This window comes from Furipterus horrens, unplaced genomic scaffold (assembly GCF_987537825.1).
Source record: "Furipterus horrens unplaced genomic scaffold, mFurHor1.1.pri manual_scaffold_17, whole genome shotgun sequence".
Classification (NCBI taxonomy): Eukaryota; Metazoa; Chordata; class Mammalia; order Chiroptera; family Furipteridae; genus Furipterus; species Furipterus horrens.
The window spans coordinates 7003558-7023346 of NW_028327187.1; the positions used below are offsets into that span (position 1 = coordinate 7003558).

The 19789-nt window shown below is 40.6% G+C and overlaps 1 protein-coding gene and 1 pseudogene across 1 annotated transcript in view; one reads left to right on the plus strand and one right to left on the minus strand.

The window, feature by feature from the left end:
• Window positions 1-19789, minus strand: part of LOC149990424 (vascular endothelial growth factor receptor kdr-like) — a 147608-nt gene that overhangs the window by 38815 nt on the left and 89004 nt on the right. Inside the window, exons 12-17 of the mRNA XM_090264466.1 lie at window positions 18809-18929; window positions 17126-17234; window positions 7452-7745; window positions 6796-6942; window positions 6486-6611; window positions 5012-5118 (exon numbers count right to left, since the gene is read on the minus strand). Coding sequence (XP_090120592.1) covers window positions 5012-5118; window positions 6486-6611; window positions 6796-6942; window positions 7452-7745; window positions 17126-17234; window positions 18809-18929 — 904 coding nt within the window. The remainder of the gene's footprint in view (window positions 1-5011; window positions 5119-6485; window positions 6612-6795; window positions 6943-7451; window positions 7746-17125; window positions 17235-18808; window positions 18930-19789) is intronic.
• LOC149990425 (large ribosomal subunit protein uL13-like) lies at window positions 12709-13650 on the plus strand (annotated as a pseudogene).

Consider the following 19789-nt stretch of genomic DNA (forward strand, 5'->3'; position numbering starts at 1 on the left):
ATATATATATATATATAAATCCTCAACAAGATATTAGCAAACTGAATTCAACAATACATTAAAAAGATCATACACCATGTTCAAAGGGTTCTTATAAAGATTTTATTGATTTATATTTTTAGATAGCGGGAGGGAGAAAGAGAGGGAGAGAACATTGATGTGTGAGAGAAACATTGATTGGTTGCCTCTTGCACAGCCCCAACCAGGGACCTGGCCTGTGACCCAGGCACGTGCCCTGACCAGGACTCGAACAAGTGACCTTTTGGTTTGTGAAATGATGCCCAACCCACTGAGCCATACCAGTCAGGGCCATGTTCAATGGGTTTTACTCCAGGGATGCAAGAATGGTTCAACATCCACAAATCAGTCAACATTAGCAAAACAGAGAATGAAAATTTTATGATTTTTTTCAACAGGTGCAACAAAAGCATTCGGCAAGAGTCAACATCTACTTATAATAAATATTCTCAATAAAATGTGTATAGAAAGGAAGTGCCTTAGCATAATAAAGACAATATGTGACAACTAACTCATACTCAATGGTGCAAAACTGAACACTTTTCCCGTAAAAGTGAAACAAAGGATGCTTACTCTAGTTACACTTATTCAACATAGTACTGGAAATTCTAACTATAGCAATTAGGCAAAACAAAGTTTTAGAAATCACCCAAAAAGGAAAAAAGTAAAACTATCAATATTTGTGGATGATACGATTTTATATTATAGAAAACACTAAAGATTCCACCAAAACACTCTTAGAAATAAAAAGTGAATACAGTAAAGTTGTAGGATACAAAATCAATATATAAAAATATGTTTCATTTTTGATATAGCAGTTTCAGAGACAGGTCAAGATGGCAGCATAGGCAGACATGGTTCGCCTCTTTGCACAACCACATCAGAATTACAACTAAAATATAGAACAATCATCAGCCAGAACCAATGGAGGTCTGACAACTACAGCCACAAAATAAAGGCAGAAGTGAATGTTACACAAAGTGAAATAAAGACAAATATACAGGGAACGAACAGTTATGGGAAGGAAGCTGGGATTCAAATCAACAATTTGGAACAAAAGAAAGAAAGAAACATTCACCCAGAACAGAAAAAAGAAACAGGTATTGAAAAAAACAAGGATTAGGAACCTCTGGGACAACTTTGAACATACCAACATCTGAATCATAAGGGTGCCAGAAGGAGAATAGGAAGATCAAGAAATTGAGAAATTAGTTGAAAAAATAATGAAAGCAAACTTCCCTAATTTGGTAAAGGAAATAGGCATACAAGTCCAGGAAGCACAGTCAGTCTTAAACAGGTTGGACCCAAGGAGGACCACACCAAGACACATCATCATTAAAATTCCAAAGGTTCAAGATAAAGAGAGAATCTTAAAAACAGCAAGAGAAAAGCAGAGAGTTACCTATGAAGGGGTGTCTATAAGACTATCAGCTGATTTCTCAAAAGAAACTTTGGCAGGCAAGAAGTATTCAGAGTAATGAAAAGCAAGGACCTACAACCCAGATTCCTCTATCCAGCAAAGCTGTCATTTAGAATGGAAGGGCAGATGAAGTTCTTCTCAGAAAAGGTAAAGCTAAGGGAGTGCATCATCACCAAGTCCTTATTATATGAAACGTTAAAGAGACACATTTAAGAAAAAGAAGAAAATCAAAACTATGAACAGTAGAATGACAACAAACTCACAGCTATCAACAACTGAATAGAAAAAAAGCAAAAACAAACTAAGCAAACAACTAGAACAGGAACAGAACCCTAGGTATGGAGATCATTTGGAGGGTTATCAGTGGGGAAGAGGAAGTGGATTAATGGAGGAAAAATTACAGGGACTAAGAAGCATAGTTGGTAGGTACAAAATAGACAGGGGGATGTTAAGAATAGTAAGGTAAATGGAGAAGCCAAAGAACTTTATATGTATGACCCATGGAGGGACTGCTGGAGGGAACAGGGCTACCACATGGAGGGCCGCAAAGGGAAAAAATTGGGTCAACTGTAATCACATAATCAACAAAAGATATTAAAAATTAATTTTTATTTATGTAAGTAAAAAATATTGTGAGTTGAAAGAAAGAAAGAAACAAAGAAAGAAAGAAAGAAAGAAAGACTATAGAGAAACAGAGGCATAGACACATGGAACAGACTGACAGCTGTCAGGAGGGGACTGAATGAAAGGTGAAGAATCAATCAGCCAAAGAACATGTATGCATGACTCATAGACACAGACAACAGTGCGGTGATGGCCAGAGGGAAGGGGATGCAGGGGATGGGTAGAGGCAGGCAAACAGGGTGGGTGGGGTGGGGATATTTATAATAGTATCAACAATAAAAATAAAGTTAAACTTTTTAATTAAAAATAAAATAAAATAATTCAAAGAATAAAAGAAAAATGGAATCGTGTGAATTGATAACTAGTTGAGAAGTCTGTTAGAAACCTTCTAGTCTAGTGCTTTCAAAGTTATGTCTTATCAATTGGTTGAAAAATATACAAGTTCCCAGCAAACATTTTTTAAAAAGAAATAGAGTAGAAAACTTGTGTATTATGTGCAGTATAAGAAATTTTTAATATAACTTTTGATTCAGTTATGCTGGATCATGGCAGAAAATGTACTTCTCATTAATGGCCCTTGCATAAAAATTATATTTGAAACACTACTCTAGTCCAATCTCCTCACTTTAGAGATAGAGAAAGAAATGATCAGAGAGGTAAAGAATTCCTGAAAGTCACACAGTAAGTTAGGAGCAGGGAAGAAATATGTGCATGCTGGGGGATTATGCCTCTCGCACAGAGGCGGATTAATGTCGGTTGAGGCCCTGGGTGCAGAAGAAAATATTGGGCTCCTAAAAAGAGAGAGAGAGAGAGAGAGAGAAAATTAAAATATATGTTAACCATATTGTATGCAGCGTAGTAATGAAATCAAACTTGGTGTCATTAGAAAAAAGTGTCAAGTTGGGGTTTTGCGGGGACCTTCAGAAGTCGGGGCCCAGGGCGCACGCCCGGTGTACCCACCATTAAATCTGCTTCTGCTCTTGTCCCAGAATTGACCAGGGCCTGAACTTGCGATTAAGGGGGTCAGGGAAGAGTAGGGAACTATCTTCAAGCCCATGGAGACCAAATGGGAAGTCATCCATTTAGAGTCCTAAGATTAAAATGCCTGACTTGAGTCTAAGATATAGCCTTGATTTCCAACCTCTATCTCCATCCTTATGTCAAGATGTTGTGGAAAGAGAAGGGATGTTCTAGGGAGGGGAGAAGATTTGTTAAGTTTTACCTCTATTAATAAAGAAGAGAAGCAGAAAGATATGTGGACTAAGGGATCCCAGACTAAAGCTAATATCTAGGAGAACTTTTAATAAGGTCCAGGAACTTCTGTCAACCTCCTCTCCCATCCCTGCATTAATTTTTGTCCCACCTGTTTCCTTTTAGTGGTAACATTGAAACCCTTTAAATCCAAAGGTCTGGTTCTTGTGTTCAATGTTAGCAAGGAAAGGTAAACCAGTAAGATTGGCCAACTCTGTAGCCACCCCTAAGGGAAATCTGTGAAATAGTGTAAGACAGTCAGAGTCATTTGAGAAAAGAAATCTGAGTCCCTGGAGTCAGAAGAAACTAACGGATGAGTGACAGCTGCCTCGTTTAGGTTTGAGATATGTCCCTAATGGCTTAACTAGCAGGAAACCTTGGAGCTCTATGACACCCCTGGAATATCTACGGCAGCTGCCCATTAGCTTGGCCTGCTAGACTTCTTGACACATTTTGTAAGTCAGGCTTCATCTTGTTTCCTTGCCAACTACCTGCATCGGTACTCAGTGAAAGTAGATTCTGCCTAAATTGACACTTTAATTTCTCTCTTAATAGTTTAACTTGTACAAAATGGAGTTTGTAATACATAAAAAATGGTTTTTTAAAATAAGTAACCTTAGAAGCGAAAGTAAATAAAAGCCAATTTATCTCTTAATAAGGTTTTAGTTGTGGCCGTTAAATGCTAAATCCATGTTCTACAAAAATATATCACATTAATTGATATAAAATGTATGTAGCCATAGATATGAATATTAAACATCAACCCAGCTAATACATTATTATCTTCTAAGAATTATCCTTGACAGCATTAGGTGTATTAACTTAGAATTAGAGATGGGCCCATCAATAGATGAGGGGATTAAAAAGTGGTGGTACATCTATATAATGGAATATTACTTGGCCATAAAAAATGAAATCTTATCGTTTATGACAGCATGGATGGACCTAGAAGGTATTATACCAAGTGACATAAGTAAGAGAGGGAAAGACAAATGCCATATGTTTTCACTTACATGTAGAATCTAAAGAACAAAATAAATGAAGAAACAAAAGTGAAATAGAATCATAGACACAGAGTGCAAACTGGTGGTTGCCAGATGAGATGTGGGTTGGGGGACTGGGTGAGAAAAGGTGAAGGGATTGAGAAGCACAAATTGGTAGCTACAAAATAGTCCTAGGGATGTAAGTACAGCCTAGGGAATAGTCAATAATACTGTAATAACTATGCAACATGCTAGGTGGGTACTGGAAATATCAGGAAGATCACTTTGTAAAGTATACAGTTTTCTAACCACTGTGCTGTACACCTGAAATTAATATAACACTAAATGTAAACTGTAATTGAAAAATAAAACTTAAAAATATTGAGATAGAACCTGAGTGGATAGATGTGTTGTTACACCAGTTCCCAATGTTTTAAGAGGCAAGAAGTAAAAATGTCATTACAATTTAGCCCCTAATACCTCTTTCTCTCTCCTTCTCTCTCCCCCCTCCCTCTCTCTCTCATACACACACACACACACACACACACACACACACACACACACTCTGCTTGCACACAGTCTTTGTTGATTAGATAGATAGTACCATCTACCAAGAGATTTATCTGAGACAAAACATGTACCAGATTCAGCCTTAAAACTATCTAAACTGCACATGAGCCAGCCCTAAGGCTTCCAAGTACGTTTTCTCCCTTACCTTTCGGAGTTTACGAATGACCAGGGTTAGAAGAAGCCAGAAAAGGGTAGCTGCAAGGCCAGTACAAACAAGAATGATGACTTCAATATTGGATTTGTCTTCAGAGCCTGTAAAGACATTGAACACAGAATTTATTAAAATAAGAATAAGGTCACTGCAGAGACTGAGAGAAAGAAAGAGAAAATTACTGCCTTTTTAAAAGCACATTTCATTTATAAAAGACAAATGTCACCAAGTGCCAAAATTGTGTGTGTGTCTGTGTGTGTATGTGTGTGTACTTGTGAAATTTTTATGGAATGTGGTGATTGACTTCTGAGACTTAGAGAAAAACATCCCTGATAATTGTACTAGATGACTCAAAAGAATGAGCTGAATACATACACACACATACATACATATACATACACACACGTGTGTATATGTGTATATAAATACAACCTGAGGCAGAAAGCCGAAATGAGACATTTAAAGTTATGTTCTACCTAATCAGCTGACTCTCAAGAACAAAAGGGAAAATAGGTGTGAGGTATGACATTGGATTGCCTGAGTTCAAATCCTGCCTCTACCACTTACCAGCTGCATGACCTTGGGCAAGTTATTAACCTCTCTGTGCCCCAGTTTCTCCATCTAAAAATGGGGACAATAAAATACCTACTACATAGGTTATCCAGAGTACTAAATGAGATAGTGAGAAGTGAAAATAGCACCATATATGGCATATAACTTATGTTAGCTATCTTATTATTACCAATTTTCTGCTTTTATAGTTCAGACGCTGGATTATCTCAGACCACTGGGAGACCAGAATATCCTATCAGTTTATATGGTTGGCCTGGTCTGCTGAATGTGAAAAAGACTTTAGGAATGCTGAGATGGTTATTCCAACCCTTAGCATGTCTTTCAACAGATACAACTTTGTCCTTAATCATTAAATACTCATCATAATAGCATAGGACATTGGAGTCAAAATACCTTGCTATAACCTTCAACAAGTGTCTGACTTTCTTTGGGCTTCATATTTACAATGAAAGATGATCAAAAGTCTAACTTTCTATGTTCATATTTCCAAATGCCATCCAATAGTTGCCAACTAACCAAAGGGAAGTGATCTTATTTGATATTTTATATTTTGTAAAGCATGCCCATATCTTGGTCTTCATTCATATCACCTCTGAAAGGCAGCGTACAGCTGGTGTTATTCTCATTTCAGAAATGATAAATCTGAGACCCAAAATGGCTAAATGACTTATGCAAAATCCCATCGAGTTTGCAACAAGTTTGGGGTTCTGAATTCAGGTTTTCCAAATCATACTATTCCACATACCTTCCTGCTGAAAGAGGATATATTAAGTGTATACTCATGCTTGCCTTCTTCATGGCCATTCCACACTGTGTCCCCACCACCAAATGCGTTTCCTTTCTTTTTTGAGCTCCATTACTGATTATCAATATAGACAGAAATTTTCCAACTTACCTTCCACAGTGATAAAAGCTGTGGTGCTGACTTCCCCCAACTCATTGGTCGCTTTGCACTGATATAAGCCCTCATCTTCTTTTTTGGCTCGTTCAATAATAAGGTAGTTGTTGTCAAAGAAGATTCCTGCATCAACAATGCCCCCCCAATTATTATCTGAGGTGTTTGCATTGAAGCCCAGTCTTAGAGTATGTGAAGCCCCCTACTTATATGTCAATCTCAGAACAGTTTCAGCCAATTGATCTCTAAGGAGTTGCATCAGCTCAGGCTGTCTTGATTGGAAACAACTCCACAAGATCTTCAGACTTACCTGAAGCAGGGTGAATAGGAACTCCGTTCTTCAACCAGTGGATGTTAGGCCATGGCGTTCCATTCACTTTGCAATCCAGCAAAATCTTGCCACTGATGTTGACCTCAATATTGGTAAGATTCTCAATAATGGATGGAGCAACTCTTTCTGTAGAAACCAGGGTAGAAGAAGACAAGATTTTCAGTACCATAAATATGTCATTTAATCTCTGTCTCACCCCTCATATTTAATTAGAGATTTGAATGGTTAAGCGTTACCATATTTGGGAGAAGGGAAAATAGATGGGGATAAAAATATACTGTATAGGTTAAGTGTTTGGTGGTTTGCATTGGTACTCTTCAAGTTACTCTGTAATCCTCACATTTAGTAAGGTCATCTTTAGTCAGCTGAAGAAATAAAAGTGGCTGCTGAAGAGTTTCGGTATTGGAAGGACCAAAAAGTTCCATTTCCCAAGTTCTCTATCATTTGTTTGACACAGAGTATGCAATTCATTCAGATCCTTATTTTGAAATGTATCTAGGAGGCTTCAGGAAACAAAAGACTGACTGGCCCAGCCTATAAGCAATATAGAAGCAAGAGCCCTAGTCTGGTTCCATAGCCCACCCAGCAGTTGTCTCAAATGCTAAGAAGTTTTAGGGAAATCTCTCCAATTGTACCTCTAATGAAGAGCTGAGTATTGTGTTGCAGCATCTTGGTGATATTCCTCTGGGTCCATGCCTTGCACCTGTACCGCCCTTTATCTTTCTGGGTCGCATTCTTAATCACCAGCGTCAGCGAGATGGAGTAGTTAGTTTTTAAGCTTTCCGTGTACATAACAGGAATCTTCTGTCCAAGGGGGTTGAACCAAGCGAGGTGTGTGTAGATAAATTTAGCTGCCTTGCACGTGAGCTGAGCATCATAGCCCTCGATCACCGAGACCAGGGGTTCTGTCTCCATGAAGCCAGCCACATCTGTGAGGGTGAAGAAATGTCACTGTGAATATGACTAGGCCCAAGAAAGAGCCATAGAACAACATGTTTCGTTCTTTTTCCTGAAAACCAAGTTGTAGAGACAAAACACACTTCATCAAGGACAAGTGTCTAGTAGCAAAGACCCAACTACATTGTTTTTGATGTCATTTCCTGAGTTTCTTTCTAAATGCTAACAGTGGCAGAGGCCTCTTTTAGCGACACATAGCTCTGAATTAGTTCCCAAGTAGGTGTGGGCAGAGCTTTAAAAATATTTTCATATAAATCTCCTGTTATGAAGAAGGTAGGCAATTAAGTGTTTTGACTGATACGATGTTGATTGGGCCAAATAATCCCCACACAATATTATCACCAGAGTATTACAGAGTCTGAGAGTCTGTGATTATAAGTGACTAATGTATTTATTGTCCAACTTACAAACCTTCACAGCAGTTCTGTCATGTTAATTTTTAAAACAAACCTGAGACAAATAATATCACCAACCTCACTTCACAGATTAAGAAAGAACACACACCCAATAAATGGCAGGAACAAGACTGAGACACCAGGCCTACTGCTTCGAGTTTGCATTTTTGCCATTTCATGCTGCCTCTCCACAGGTGAGTTCTTGTTTTGGAATCTACACTACGGATGCTTTTTGGTTGAATTAAAACATGATGTCTACAGGAAAATAGCACTTAAATGCAAATTCCCCAGAAAAACAAAAAAGGAAGCACAACAGCTCTAAGCCAGATACTAACACTGAATAGTTTACCACAGATGGGATTTGGAAAGAAAGAGAGGCCTTTGGCAAAATGCAACTCTGAATACCCAGATTTTCACTTGAAACAGAACATGCAGGAACACTTTTAATTCTTTTTGCAAATAGAATTGATATAAATTATAAATAAATACTTGGCTACCATACCAATGTCCTTACCCCAAAGAGATACATCAAGTTTCACTTCTGAACATCACACACACACACACACACACACACACACACAGCTTTGCACACACTTCATTTTAAATGGCAATGGCTACAGAGAGTCTGGGGAGATTAGCTGTTGGGTAAGAACAACCAGCGGTCCTGATCCGGGCCTCAAGGTTTTCATACATTGGTTTTGTGTTTATGTCAGCAGGGGAGGGGGAGCCAGTGGAGAGCCGGTCAAAGCTTTGAAATTAGAATTAAATGATTAAAATATTCTACTTGTCGTACCATTGTATTATTGTTTCTTGCAGCTACTTGCTTCCAGCACCCCAAGATTTTCTCAATGTTTTCTCTACCGACATTTACCTTGATAAATTCTACCAAGTTTAGTACACTTACATTTTTATTAAGGTTCACAAAATGTTTTTATGAAAACAAATAATTTCTTAATGCCTTTTACCTAGTATCTCTTGCATCAGAATAGGATCAGTATTTAAAAAAAAAATTTTGGGAGGATGGGACAGGTAGAAGAGGGTCAAGAGGGGATAAATGCTGATGGAAACAGACTAGTCTATGAGGGGTGAACATACAATACAATATGCAGATGTTGTATTATAGAATTGTCCACTTGAAACCTATTTAATTAACCATGTAACCCCAATGAATTCAATAAAGTCTACGTCTTGATCGATCAACCAGAGCAGTGATGTTCCAGATGGAAGAATATGGTTGGCTGAATGGTTGAACTGACAGATTTCAAATTCTAGATCCCTGCTATCTAACCCACGCAGCAGCGAACCTTCATGGCTTTGAACACCAGCAGCAGGCTGTGGAGGCCAAAGGCACATTCAGGCATGTGTAAGTGACTGCTGAATGTGGAATCACTGCCCCCTCCTCCACTGAATTTTTGTATTCCCACAAGCACGGGCCAAACGTGGAGCTATTTTTGTTCTCTGTGGCCACTCTTAGGCCACATTGCCATTTGTCTGCTGGACATTTCTACTTGGGGATCCCATTAGTGCGTCAACAATTTAATAACCAAAAATACTTCTTTGATTTTATTCCCCTCAGACCACCTCTTCCTTTAAATTGTTCTGTGGTGGAAGGCATCGTTTTCCTATCGACGAAGACTTAAAACTTCACTATCATCTTTGATTCTTCTGCTCCCCTCACCTTCTACAGCCCATCTGCCATCAGTTGCCAAGTCCTACCCATTGTTCCTTTGCCACAGCTTTCCCTTCACCCTTCCTCTCAGTCCCCTCTATGCAGCTATCCTAGTCTGGGCAGTCATGACCTCATGCCTGAACAGTGAAACGCTTATCTAACTGGGTTGCTGTCCTCCATTCTCTCCATACTCCAAACTATCTCCACCAGCTACCTCACTCACCGTCCGAACCGTAACTTTGTGACCAAAACCACTATCTGAAGCTCTCGGTGACTCCCCACTGCTCCCAAATAGTCAATATTCCTCCCTCACTTATTCCTAGTAGGCTCCTCTAAGGCCCCATTCTTGCCCACCAACTAACTACGTCACCCAGCTTCGCCACAAATCGGGTTTTACACACCCAGTTTCTACACGCGCTCCACAGAGATCACATTGGCTTGAGGTAACCGTTCAATGCCAAGGCAAACTTTACCTCCTCAGACAGGTCTCCTCTGCCCACCCACTCTAAAGCAGGCTTCCTCATTCTACCTTACTACTCTCCCTTTCATGCACTTATCACAAGTAGCAAATGTTTATGTATTTGTTCGTTTGTTTACTGTTTCTTTCCATCGTTGCGATGTAAGCTCTATGACAGCGGTTCTCAATCTGCGACCCCTTTGGGGGTCGAACGACCCTTTCACGGGGGTCGCCTAAGACCATCGGAAAACACATATATAATTACCTATTGTTTTTGTGATTCATCACTATGCCTTAATTATGTTCAATTTGTAACAGTGAAAATACATCCTGCCTATCAGATATTTACATGACGATTCATAACAGGAGCAGAATGACAGTTATGAAGTAGCAACGAAAATAACTTTATGGTTGGGGGTCCCCACAACATGAGGAACTGTGTTAAAGGGTCGCTGCGTTAGGAAGGTGGAGAACCACCGCTCTATGAGGACAAGGACCACACAAGTGTCACTCAGGGCAATGGCCCTAACACCTAGCACAGTGCTTGTCAATGAATATTGGTAGAACGAACAAATCTTAATGGGTTCATTCCGCTCTGCCTAACTTTTGCTCACGCCACCTTCTTCCCTTGAAATGCTATTCCCAACCTCTGTATTTTTGTGAATAATACCTGTTCATCAATCAGTGTTCCCTGCTTTTTGAAGCCCTTTTGATGGTCCCTGCCCAAACTGATTCTTTCAGTTATAAAACTGATTCGGGTCAGGAATCCCTTCTTGGCTACTATAAAGCACTTTGTGAACACTCAACAATTATTGACAAATGTTTTAAGATGTTATGATTAATGATAACCTTTTCTGTGATAGAGTCGACAAGAATATAATGACGGGATCCTAAAGACTGACTTTTGGGAGATGAGTTGAATATAGCTAAGCTTACTAGCCTTAAAGCTATTATAAAGTCAGGCACCAGAATGTCAGAGGGTCTCGGAAAGGTAAGCAGCCTTGTTTCGTGCCAGGCTGAGTCATGCTCCCCTACAAAAGTTCTCACGTATGTCTGAAATCTTGACAGGTAAAGACAAAGCCCTGGATTCAGCTATAGCTCCTGAAACTAGTAATGTCCTGTTTAACAAAGAACTCAGTACTGGCATGGATGAGCTATTTATTATTATGGACTGAATTTTTGTGCACCGCTCCCCCAAGTGCCTATGTCGAGGTCCTAAAACTCAATGCGATGCTATTTGGAAGTGGGACCTTTCAGAGGTAATTTGAAGTTTATATCAGGCCACGAAAGTGAAGTCCTTATGATGGGATTAGTATCCTTTTAAGAGGAAGAGAGACCAGAGCTTTCTCACCTTCTTCCATGTGGAGACACAATGAGAAGGCAGATGCCTGCAGGCCAGAAAGAGAGCCCTCACCAAGGAATCGAATTGGCCAGCACATTGATCTCAGATTTCCTTTGGCTCAAGAACTAGAAGAAATAAATTCCTATTGTTTAAGCCATCCAGTCTGTGGTATTTTGTTATAATAGCCTAAGTGAAGGCATTGATATTGAGAGCCTTTTTTAGAGGAGAGGCAAGAAGGTCGTTCTGGTATCGGCATGACTGAAATTGACCGGACTAGTGAACTTACCGGGAAGTCACGGCCAGGTTTGCTGGCTGCATTTGAGCCCCCTGCCTGCTTTCCTTTCTTCCCCCTCCCCTATATGGCTGTGTGGGTCTATGGGTGTGCGGCCTGACATCTCAGAGGATGTGTCACCGCCTTCTTTCCCCGCCCCAGCCTAACATAGATGTCTCCAATGACTCACGAAAGGAAAACGCTTACTTTCTCATATGAGAAAGCACGGCTTATGGGAACCAGATGCAGGGATTCAGCCTCAAGAATCTGGATATTTTTGTCTTCAGATGTTTGAAGGTCTGTCACTAGGAAGAGGAAGCAGACAGACTTTGCTGCAGCTTCAGTGGGATTAGGAATGTGGGTGGAAGCAAATTTAGCACGAGGACAACATTTCTAATAGAGACGCCACAAGAGGAAACGGGCCACCTCGGGAAGTAGGGAAATGGTTCTCTATCACGAGGAACACTCAAGCTGAAGCGGAATGACTTCTCGGTGGAAAAGGTATGGTTACAACTAAAGCATTAGGAGAAGAGGGGGGAAGGTTTGACTAGGCGGCCTATCAGGAAACTTTAGCATCCTGGCAACGTGTGATTCAAGGACACTGAGAAGGAACAATTAACAAAAGCTTTTCTGCACCCCATTACTTTGGCCCTTCATTCTTTAGGAATACCTTCCCATGCATTCTGCTTCTGGAAAAGCCAAAAGCTGTCCAGAAAATTCTCCATCTGAAGCATATAAGAAGCACAGAGCATCCCGTGAATGTCAAAAAACTATTCGACCTTTCTCAGGCAACTGCTGAAGATGGGGCAGGGGCAGGCCCTGGTGCTCAATGGCCGAGGCCATCTTCTGGGCTGTCTGGAGGCCATTGTGGCCAAACAGGTGCTGCTGGGCTGGAAGGTGGTGGTTGGACGCTCTGAGGGCAACAACATTTCTGTCCATTTCTACAGAAACAAGTTGAAGTACTGGTCTTTCTCCACCAGTGGATGAACACCAACCCATCCCGGCCACCCTTACCATTTAGCAGCCCCTGGCCACCTCCTTTTGGTGGATCGTGTGAAGCATTCTGCCCTAGAGACTGAGCGAGACCAGGCTGCATTAGACCGCAGCTTTTAGGGTGTCAGGTGTTTGATGGGATCCTGCTGCCCTATGACAAGAAAAAGCAAATGGGCCCTGGTTGGGTAGCTCAGTTGGTTAAGAGCATTGTCCCGATATGCCAAGGTTGCAGGTTCAATCCCAGGTCAGGACACATACAAGAATCAACCCATGAGTGCATCAGTAACTGGAATGACAAATTTCTCCTCTCTCTTCTCCCTCTCCCCCCATCTCTCAAATCAATAAAAAATAAAAGAACCAACCAATTAATGCATAAGTGGGTGCAATAAAAAACTGATATATCTCTTTCTCTCCTCCTTCTCTCTCTCAAAAATCAATAGTTTTTTTTTTAAATTAAAAATTAAAAAAGAAAGAAAGCAAATAGTGGTTTGTGCTGCCCTCAAGGTTGTGTGTCTGAAGCTTACATGGAAGTTTGCCTACCTAGGGTGCTTGGCTCATGAGGTTGGCTGGAAGTACCAGCCAGTCACAGCCACTCTAGAGGAGAGGAAGGAGAAGGCCAAAATCCATTACCAGGGGAAAAAAAAGAAAAAAAAGCTGCTCATGAGGCTATGGAAGGAGGCTGAAAAGAATGTGGAGAAGAAAACTGACAAATACACAGAGGTCCTCAAGACTTATGGACTCCTGGTCTGAGCCCAGTAAAATTGACTGTTAGTTCCTTATGCTTGGCTTGGCCTTTCCTTCCTCCATCACTGCCCTAGGATGTGGAGGACCCCCAGGGCGCCCTGAGCCTTAGAATGCTGGGAACACAGAAGGGGCCTTAGTCACTGCTGTTTAAGAAAGGCATTTTAAAACATTGAAATGACTCTAAGAGCTGTACACCATAATTTCCCTGTGATGTACTCATGAGAGTTTTAGAAACTCAAGAGTTGGAACAGCTAGTTCAGTCTTAATATTTATAACTCAGCTGGAAAACACACGCTTAAACTTCCCATATGGTCAGAAACTATACTCTGCAGCTTTTAGGATGTGAGGTGACGCCTGGGGACAGGATGAACCTCGTATTTTATAAGTGTATTTGCAGATGCACAGGCTGGGATGCACAGCCACAAAATCACAGGCATTGCCCTTGTGCCTTCCCTGTACACTGTAATCAGAAACAAATACATTATTTTTAAAGGAAAAACTTTTATCTGGAAACCACAATGCCATTGATTTTTGTGACAAATGGGAAAGAAATGAAGTCATATACATCAAAGCTTTTGGAAGTTTGCCAGAGACAGCCAAGGGGCTTTGGGTATAAAAATCTCAATTCCAACTTCCTTGTGTTTGTTTTAGCATTGCTGCAACTCAAGATATAAACCATGGCAGGGAGCAAAGGTCAGCTGAGCTCAAATTATCAGCTTGTAACAGACAAATCTTTTTAAATGAGCTATTTCTTCCTTAAAAGGACAGACTTCAACCTACAATCTGGGGCTGTAAAAAAATTACAAACAAGTCCAATGAATAAAAATACAATATTAGACATGTGATTTTAATCGTACTTATTTTTTTAGTTATTCAATATTCAATGTATGTATATCCCTTAGTTAGGGCAGAAGTGATGCCATTCACAAAGCACTATTTTGCTTGAAAATCAGAATCCTTATGGGGCTTTAGTTACAAATGAGAGAAGTCCCAGTCATGCTATTATGGTAAAAAAGAGTTTAGAGACTCCATTTGCAGTTCATACTACACTCTTCATCTTTTGGGTGCCCACGTTTTTAATACTCAGTTTAATTTTATCTGGAAAAGATGAGTAGCTGATATGCCACATTCACTGTTAGGCTCAGGCAGAGAATTCTTGTGGATTATCCTATTTGTATTCTGAGCAACACATACTAGAAGGGGTTTGATTCTACTTAATTCCACATATATTCAGGCAGAGAGGTTTGAATATGACCCATTAACTTTTTTCTTACCATCTGCTCAGGAAGGTCCATCCTTTTTGCTAAGCAGAAACGAGACAATAGTAAAGACCCTCTGTTCTGTTGGGGCTCATCCTAATTCTCCTTTGGGCTGGAGTTGTCTTATACCCTAACATCACCATATTCCCCCTCTCTCACCAGAATAAACTAGATGGGGCATTCATTGGTAATGAAGATGGCTGATGCATAAACAAAGTCCTTTAGCTTTTTTCTTTGTGCAGGTTAGGGGAAATCAGGCTTATTGGGACACATAACAATGTATAATCTAGCAAAGGTTGCTTGATAAGTGAATCACCAGGCTGTTTCCACAGAGAACACAATGCAGGTGTGTGTGTGTGTGTGTGTGTGTGTGTAGGGGGGAGCTGAAATTACAGCAAAGAAATTATAGTTAAACTCAGTATATTTGATGCATAATTAATTGGTGGTGGAGTTTGTTTGAATAATCCTATCTCCCTTGGGGACCACTTCTCGTGTTTGACACTTGCCAGTTAGGACTGGCCAAAGTCTGTACATTTGTTTATTCCCCTCTGTGCCTCTATTTTTCTGACGATAAGAGATAAGACACGAAACAGTCTCTTTTTCTGGGCATCCAATAAAGGTTCAGGAATTATGTGCGTCTGGGAGAACACTTTGCTGCCCGGGATTGGAAGCAGTCATTCTGTTTCTTCAGGAGGCAGAAGCCTAGTCCTTTTCAGCCTTTCCTAAACTGGGAGCTCATGCTATTCTGTTGGGACATCCCTCCTTGAACCTTCCTAGCTCACTCCAGCTGTTTCCCATGAAGCTATAACACAACTCAGGAAAGAGAGAAGTTGCTGATCAGGAAAAAAGAAGTGGAAAAGAAAAGACTGACCTTCCTGCCACCACTCTCGTGTGTGGTGGGGGGACATTTGTCCACTCATGGACCCTAGGCCTAGTATGAGACATAATGTTGTCTTCTGCCTTCCAGAACTTTCTTTCTACTAAAGCTACAGGCACAAAGTCTGCCTTGTCGTCGTCATCGTCATTGTTATTATTATTATTATTTTGCACAGGACTTGAAGGAGATGGAGACAGAAGCCAAGAGGGTTTGGACATAAAGTGCCCTTGGTTTGCCTCACCCATTCTCTGGGCTAAGTGCTGTCCCTAGTTCCTAGGCCCATTGCCTTCAGAAATCACCCTCAAGTGTCCCCCTGTTGGCTCAGCTTTGCACTATCTGAAAATGCTTAATATTATCTAAGAGCTTGGAACCTATCACTGCGAATCCTCTTTTTAGATCAAGACCAGTCTTAGAACAAATCCCAGAGCAGGCCTTCTTTTGTTCACTTACATAAATCATTCTTGCACTTCCATTGTGGCTTCATTCCTTTTCCATTGTCTCTAGGGTGGGTCATTCTCAAGAGTTTCTACACAGAGGGTTTTCTGAAAGTCTAAATGACTATGTCCAATGTTTCATTCTTAGCTACATGTATCCTCTGTAATAATTCCCATACGTTAGGCAGGCCTGAGTTCCCACGACAGGAACTATGAAGAAACTACTGTCTTTCTGTGTGGATGTGTGTTTTCTGTGTGAACATTACACTGTGGCTTGCTGCACCAAACAGTGCTAAGAAGTTCATCTTGATGAGGTCTATATGGGGGAAGGATGGGTAAGGTTATTTTCGGGAGTAATATTTTAGGATCTAAGTATTCAACAAAAACAAAGACACAGAGAGTACTGCTCAAATGAGCTAGAAAGCTGGAGAGAGGGCCTATCATCTGGTTAACAAATGACACCCCAGTAAAATTAATTTTAAAATAAATAAAATAAAATTATAATAAATTACTTGAGTTATACACTAATATGGAAATCAACTCCTGAGATTTTATTCTCATCATCTATCACCTGGATTAATGATTACAACTTCATTTTAAGCAGATCTTGAAAAAAAGCAATTAGATCATGGTGCAAGGAAGCTGAGAATACTATAATTAAACAAAACAAAAGGAAGTTATAACAATCAGATTCTTGCTAAAGTGTTAATGTTTAACACTTTCCAGGATATTGGCATTTCAGCATAATTTTGCCTTAACCTCAAATAATGAGCTTTCAGGTATAGATTATCAGTCAACTTTGCAGGCTTGGAGTTTAGCTGGCTGAGCAAAGGTACATTTTCCCTGCATCTCTAATCACACCTTAGAAGACCTGCCTCAGCCTGCTTTATCCTCCCCACTTCAGAATTTACCTGAGACATAGAACTGCATGCTTCTCTCATCAACGCCAACCTTGTTTATAGCTATGCAGTAGTATATACCAGAAATGTTGCTGGCCAGAATCTTCAGGGTGCTCAGAGTCTAAAATGAGAGAAGTGATGCATTAGTCACAGTTAACAAGGTACACTATATCGCGGTTCACTTATCGGGCCTCACTGTATCGCGGGATTTAAAAAAATATTATATTTAATTATTTATCGCGCATGTTTTGCTATACCGCAGGATTTTGCAGTACTGTATACGTATGTTGTTAAAGTTACATAGATTTAAGAGTGTAGAATAAATGTAAGGCTCCTACTTCGTGGGGGTGGGTCTAGAACATAATACCCATGATAAGTGAGGGAATGCTGTATAGTAGTTATTAATGCTATTCACCAGATATTGTTTTATTCTTGTCCCCTTCAGGCACATAGTAGATTTTTCTTTCTAGATCTCTTGTGATTGAATGGGGTCATGTGATTTATTTCTGGCCAAGGATTTGAGAATGCAAATGACATTGGTCTGTTCTAAACTAGACCACTTAATTGTTATGGAGAAAACCTCCATAGTTCTTTCTCTCTGGAATAACAAGGAGTAATGCTTGAGACTATGGCTAATCTTGCCAGCCAGCATCCCTAAATGACTACAATAAAAAAAAGCCCTCCTGCTGATGTGCAATTGGATATATAGCATGGGCAAGACATAAAACTTTGTAATTTTAGCTCTGGCTGGATAGTTCAGTTAGTTAAGAGCGTCGTCCCACTATGCCAAGATTGTGGGTTCGATCCCTGGTCAAGGCACATACAAGAAGCAACCGTCGTCGTCGGCAGCCGTCCGTCTCGAGAGACGATGGTGTAGCTTCTTAAGAGTCTATCTGCACCGCCGAGAATGGCTGTGCAGTCCGACTCGGGAGTGACACGGTATCTGTCTCCTCCCGTGTTGAATCGACATCTTGCGATGACGCTGGAGTGTCCTCTCCAGTGAAGCTGAAGCTACAGAGCCTGGGCAGGGTGATATGGAGGGTCTGCTGTTGCCCATGCAGCAGACCCCCCCTCTCTTCGCAGCTGAAGGGTCCAAGGGAAAGACGGAGTCAATACAGCTTGGCTTCAGGTGCGCCGCAGGAGTTGCCGGTGTTGACTACAACGTCGAACCGCCTTAGGGACTCCGGCTCCGGATTTTCTGTCGGGGTTTACTCCCTTAGCCTTTCCCCTGAGGAGGTATGCCGCAAGGCAGCGGAGGTTTTTTGGAGTCAGAGTTTTCCTTCTCTGATGTGCCCTGACTGGAAGATCGAACCAGCGACACTTAGCTCGCAGGCCGACGCTCAATCCACTGAGCCAAACCAGCCAGGGAGGAAGCAACCAATGAATGCATAAATTGCATAAATAAATGGAACAACAAATTGATGTTTCTTTCTCTCTAAAATCAGTAAATTAAAATTAAAAAAATAATTTAAAAAGAACTGTGATTTTGAACCAATCAAATTTTGGAGGGATCACAATACCAGATATCAAATTATACTACCAAGCCATTGTAATCAAAATAGCCTGGTACCGGCACAAGAACAGGTGTATAGATCTCAGGCATTCCTGGAATGTTAACACCAAGTGTCTGAATAGAAACCCCACTCATATACAGCTTGTAAGTTCACTTTACGACAGCGATTCCCAGAGGTTTACCTTTGTTTTTTCTCCATCTGTCACTACCACCTCCTCAATGGACAGGATCCTGTTGCCTGTAGGGAGATCATTTTTCAGGGTCTTGTTGGAAAGATCAATCCGCTTGCCTCGTTCCATACACCTGAGAAAGAATGAGACCACATTTACAGTCTTGTCACTAGAAAGGGGATGAAGCATAACAAGTATTGCAGATAGAGTATCTTCTAGCCTAGGAAGATATGTCACCGAGAGAGTTCGGGGTAAGAAGTCACATGATTTAGAAGACAAAATAGTCAGGGAAGGTCTCTCAGAAGAGATGACATTCGAACACTCCTAAAAGAAGTCAAATGTAAGCCATAAAGATTTTGGCAGAAGACAAGAACAGAGGGAAGAGAAAACGCAAAGGCCCTGAGCTAGGTGCATGCCTGACATAATAGAGGAGCAAGGAGGCCTGCGTGCCTGGGGATCCATGAGCATAAGACTAAGTGTTATTCTTATGAAGCTATTCCCGTTCCTCTGGGCGGATATGGAATACAAACCCTAAAAGATTCTCCTTCACTGGTATCTCCTCCCGAATAAACTTTTTTAACTCTGAACCTTACCCAAAGAGGAGAGGCTCATGAGCAGTTCTGGGGATTTGTTTGACCTGCCAAGATATCCAGGAAAGGAGATTACAAGAGGGAATCATAGGTACTAGACTTGTACTCGGCAAAACTGCAGTTCAACCCAAGCAATGCTAGTTGGTGTGGCTTCTGACAACTCTCTTCCTTTTTTCTGAGACTCAGTTTCCCCAGCTGGTAAGTGGAATTAATATTACCTATACTGTGGACTTATTTGGACATTCTAATAAGCACTTGAAATGTGGCTATTCCAAATTGAGATATTCTATAAGTACAGAATGCCTCAAAGAGAATATGTAAAAAGGCTGAAAATATCTCACTAATATTTGATATTGATTGCTTATGAAATGATAATATTTTGGCTATGTAGGGTGAAATATTA